The 4,931-nt window shown below is 33.8% G+C and overlaps 1 protein-coding gene across 1 annotated transcript; it reads left to right on the top strand.

Annotated features, from left to right (window-relative positions):
- Positions 1–840: 840 nt before the first annotated feature.
- LOC107775762 (polygalacturonase-like) lies at positions 841–4,239 on the top strand. The gene is made up of 4 exons (XM_016595534.2): positions 841–1,451; positions 2,067–2,356; positions 3,404–3,629; positions 3,767–4,239. The coding sequence occupies exons 1-4, from the start codon at positions 1,017–1,019 to the stop codon at positions 3,992–3,994; spliced, it is 1,179 nt and encodes a 392-aa protein (XP_016451020.1). The 5' UTR covers positions 841–1,016; the 3' UTR covers positions 3,995–4,239.
- Positions 4,240–4,931: the final 692 nt, after the last annotated feature.

A 4,931-nucleotide genomic window follows, 5' to 3' on the forward strand; every position in this document is an offset into this window, starting at 1 on the left:
AATAGTGAGCTCAATTATCATTGTAAAGGATACGAATTTTCTGGCAAACTGACACTACATTCTATACAAATCTCAATACAATCTTGTCTTCTTATTCTTTTAATTTCGTTGTTGTTGTTCCCGGAAATCTTGTTCCCTGAACTATTATTTCCGTTGTTTCGTCTATATCCTAAGGCTAAATTTTGCATAATTCTTTGATTATTTTATTATTTCAGGATCAAATTAATTTACTTGTTTAGAAATCACGTATAAATTCAACTGTACCGTTTCAGAGGTAAACAAGAAGCAAACAAAAAGTGTAGGCAAAAATGCGAGCCATTTATGACATGGTTACCGTACATATCATAACACGGAGATGATGTGGGCCATGACGTGTGGATTATACATTTCATCTTTCCTTAATCATGGAGGAATTACATATGTGCAGGGTATTATTTAGAGACAAGTTGCTAAAGTCAAATACACTCCGAACCACGCTACCTGCTACCTTCGCACTATATAAACGAACATTACCTAATTACCCTTTAAACAAGCTTTGGATCAAAACATTATTCCTACCCATCATCTTAAAACTTTTAAACCGTCTATTCATTTGTAACTTTCTACATTCTTGTTATTAACAGATCTTGCTAGCTAACAATGCCGATAAAATTAAAATTGTATAACTGGCAACTCACATGTTGATGTTGTACTCAACTGATGCATTTCTTGCGTTCTTTATGGATCTTATAAATTGAGATAGTTCATTTAAATCCCATGATCCTTCCGCTTCTATTTTGTCCTTTTTTCGTCTTTTTAATATAACGAGCACATGTACATCCCTGGAATTCATTCATCGTCCATATCCGTAGCATTTAAGTCACTTTCTAAATCTGCATCCGAACTAGCGCAAAACCAAATTATCTATTGTCATGTGGACAAAAAGTAAATTATATATCGACACCATATGAATAACTATAAATAGACAAATGCACAATCTTTATTTTCATTGTAACGACCTCTAAAAGCCAATCAACATGGCCAACTTCAAAACTATGACATGTACCGGTGTTTCTTTGTTGCTCTTCTTGTGTTTAATACCTTCTTGTTTAGCCTACAATGTGGTTAGTTTTGGGGCTAGGGGAGATGGGAGGACAGACTCAACCTCCGCATTTCTTCGCGCTTGGTCTGCTGCCTGCCACTCTACTAGCCAGGCCAACGTGTACATTCCACGGGGAACCTATTTGGTAAGAACGTTGAATTTAAACGGCCCTTGTCGGAGAAGAATTGAGTTCCGAATTGACGGTACTCTCATTGCTCCGGCCAATTATCACGCAATTGGTCATTCTGAGTTCTGGATTATGTTTTATAAGGTAAGTGGGCTTTCAGTGTATGGAGGAACTATGAACGCCAAGGGTCATGGTTATTGGTCGTGCCGAAAGGGTGGAAAGTCTTGCCCACAAGGAGCTAGGGTACGTATACTTTCTTTATTCCAATTTATATCTGTCACTTCTTAGTTTTTTCTTAATCTTAAATGTATCTATCCTGTAGAAACAAAATCTCAGATATTTCAACATTTGTCGAAGCTACTTCTCCATGAAGTGAATTATGGCTCACCTTCATTTCTTTAAGCATCAAATTCCATAGAAAACTAAGTTTCATCTTGAATTTTGGACTGTCTATATCACAACACAATAATAATAACTAATAAGTACACGATTCAGTAGAAATAATTTTTTAGCCAAAAAACAATAAGTTGGGGTTGCCCTACTTATTGCTTTTAGCTTGTTTTAAGCAGTTTTTAACTTATTTTAAGCACTTTTTGACTTTGCCAAACACTGAAAAAAGCTAAAAGGAGCTTAAAAGCTAATTTGACCAGCCTAAAAGCCAATCCAAACACCCTCTATATCACAACACAATAAATACTGGAGGTTTGCCATAATAATAACTAATAAGTACACGATAAAACGAGGATAAAATTAATGTCGTGACAAGGGAAGGTAGTAGTATTATTTTTCTACAAAAAAGAGATTACCTGTCTGAGGAATCTCTAACAGTGATGATTTAAAATGTCTATGTATTTGCAGTCAATACAATTTATGTGGTGTAACAATGTAGTGTTGAGGGGCTTAACATCACTCCACAGTCAAAGAGTACATGTGGGGATAGGTTACAGCAGCAATGTGAGAATTGAGAATGTGAAGATAATAGCCCCAAGTGGAAGCCCAAATACTGATGGCATTCATGTACAAAACTCAAGAGGGGTTACCATTTACGGCAGCATCATCCAGACTGGAGATGACTGCATTTCCGTTGGCCCTGGCTCCATGAACTTGTGGATTGAAAAAATTGGATGTGGACCTGGACATGGCATCAGGTAAATGCTTACTTTCAAAAACCTTTGTTTTTTTTTTAATTGTTAATCCATTTTTAAGTAGTATATATAAGGATGTAACTCATAAAGGAAATTTAAATCTCTTAAATCATGATTCTTTACTCTATAGATGTACAAAATTAAAGATGTTACTAGGTGTGGTCCCTGAAAAATATACCATATACAATTTATCCTGAATCTGCCAGTTTGAGTTATATGATTCTGATTGCAAAATTTTATTAATTATGTGATTAACTCATCTAAAACATTAAATTGTTAAATCAGAGACACATCTATTTATTTATTTATTTAATAAAAAATATTTAAATTTACTCTTTAAGCATTTGATTTATCTTACCTTCGCCCTCTGTTCATCTTTCGATCCTGAAAACCTCACCCCATCAATTTTGTCCCGTATTGGACCCTTCCTCTGACTGCTGTCGAGTTTGACTATGACATTTGCGACGGTGGAGCCACGTAGACAAACAAAAGATCCAAATTTTCCCCTACTTATAATTTGGTATATGTATATCCTCTGGAATAATCTGAAGCAAGTCCCTCAACAATTAAAAATGTCCAAGTATACCACCTATGTGGCTTGACCATTTTTTCTACAGTGAAAAACTGTCATTGGAAGAGGCATATTTGACACGAGAGATAATGGTGGGGGCTCCAATGAGCCGAAAGTTAAAGGAAATACTTATATAAGATAAATCACAAACGTTAGAGAGATATAATTGAATTGTTTCCCTACATTTAATTAAGCTTACACACATCTTTTTTGGCCTGAATTTTTTATTGGACAAGCACGTGATGATGAGATTTGAGGACAGGACATTTGCCCTGATGTACTGGTATCATATTAAAGTATGCTATCATGTCATGTAAAATTTTAAGTTTTTAGGAGAAGATACATTTGTTTATTGATATTAAATTTAAAACATATTCTAATATTTCAATTATTTTGTAGTCCGACTAATACGATTTCTGACTCAAATATGACGTGTTTGTGATAGTATATCGTGTTGATTGTTTGTTTCACATTTGCAGCATAGGAAGTTTGGGGAGTAGTTACAACGAAGCTGGAGTTGCGAATATAACAGTAACAAATTCGGTTTTCACGAAGACACAGAATGGCGTTAGAGTAAAGTCCTGGGCAAGACCAAGTGGTGGCTATGCTAAAAATCTCATGTTCTCAAATCTTATTATGAAGAATGTTGGGTACCCCATAATCATTGACCAAAACTATTGTCCCGATAATAGTTGCCCTCATCAGGTATATCATTAACTCATCTCCAACAAATTGTAACTTATGAAATGATCAATCTGCGTAAAAACACAAGCACAACAAATGTAAAAATTACAAAAGATAAATTATCTATCTGATTTAGAGTTACTGTTTATTAAATGAAGAATTCAGGAGTAAAGGTGAGTCAAGTAACATACAAGAATGTGAAAGGGACATCATCCACACAGGCAGCCATGAAATTTGATTGCAGCTACACAAATCCATGCACTGGAATCAGACTGCAAGACATAAAGCTTACTCACAATGATCGCTTAAGAAGGCCTGCAATATCCTACTGTAGAAATGCAAGTGGAAGACGTGGTGGCACAGTCACTCCCAGGAGTTGCTTCTAAAACAATACAGAAAAAAAAAATTCCTTGTATATACTTTTATTTCAAGTTCAGAGTGCAAACCCAACCCATTCCCACCCCACCGCGCCCAAGAAAAGAAAAAAGCACTTTTCTTCTCTGCGTCTACTGTTCTTAAATAAGTTGTCCGTTGTCGTGGTTGATAGTTGATCTACAATATAGGTGTTTGTTTGTGGTAAATCAGTTCTCAAAGTGTAAGTTGTCTCCTTCTGGACTGCAGTATATTTAGAACTTGTGTACGTAGTTTCTTTGCTCTGTCGAACCTCATTTATTTATTATATATATATATACTATATTAAAAGCATGAAAGCCCTTAGTAAATATCGTTCGCCTATTTTACCCTTATAAAATAGAGTTCTTATTAGACAAAATAGTCATTTAGTTATACATACATACATACATACATATATATATATATATATATTACTAGCACGAAAGCTCTTAGTAAATATCGTTCGTCTTTTTTACCCTTACAAAATAGAGTTCTTATTAGACAAAATAGTCATTTAGTTATTTTTCTAATATTTAAGACTTTGAATTCAACTAAAAAATTTACTTATTAAATCTTTCCTTCTTTGAACCATATAGAAAATCCTAATATTTAGGGTTTCTAAATCAATTAAAACCTAACATTACATAAATTATTTCCTTATTTGAACATGTAAAATAACAAGACTTTTCCAAACTATATTTCATATGTTTTGTTTCAAAACAAACTTAATGGTAATGAGTTTGGTTTTGGTGTTTTTTATCAGCTTGGTTTTGTTTTTTTACCTAATTTGATTTTATCCTCTCTTTTTTTTCAATTAAGTTCTCACATTTTAAAATCTTTTTTTTTTCAAAACAATTAATTGTTATTAGAGTTTTTATTCTTCATTAACAACCCTCTCTTTTTTTCTTTTTCCCGTTTCAGCTCTTTCTT

This window comes from Nicotiana tabacum, chromosome 21 (assembly GCF_000715075.1).
Source record: "Nicotiana tabacum cultivar K326 chromosome 21, ASM71507v2, whole genome shotgun sequence".
Classification (NCBI taxonomy): domain Eukaryota; kingdom Viridiplantae; phylum Streptophyta; class Magnoliopsida; order Solanales; family Solanaceae; genus Nicotiana; species Nicotiana tabacum.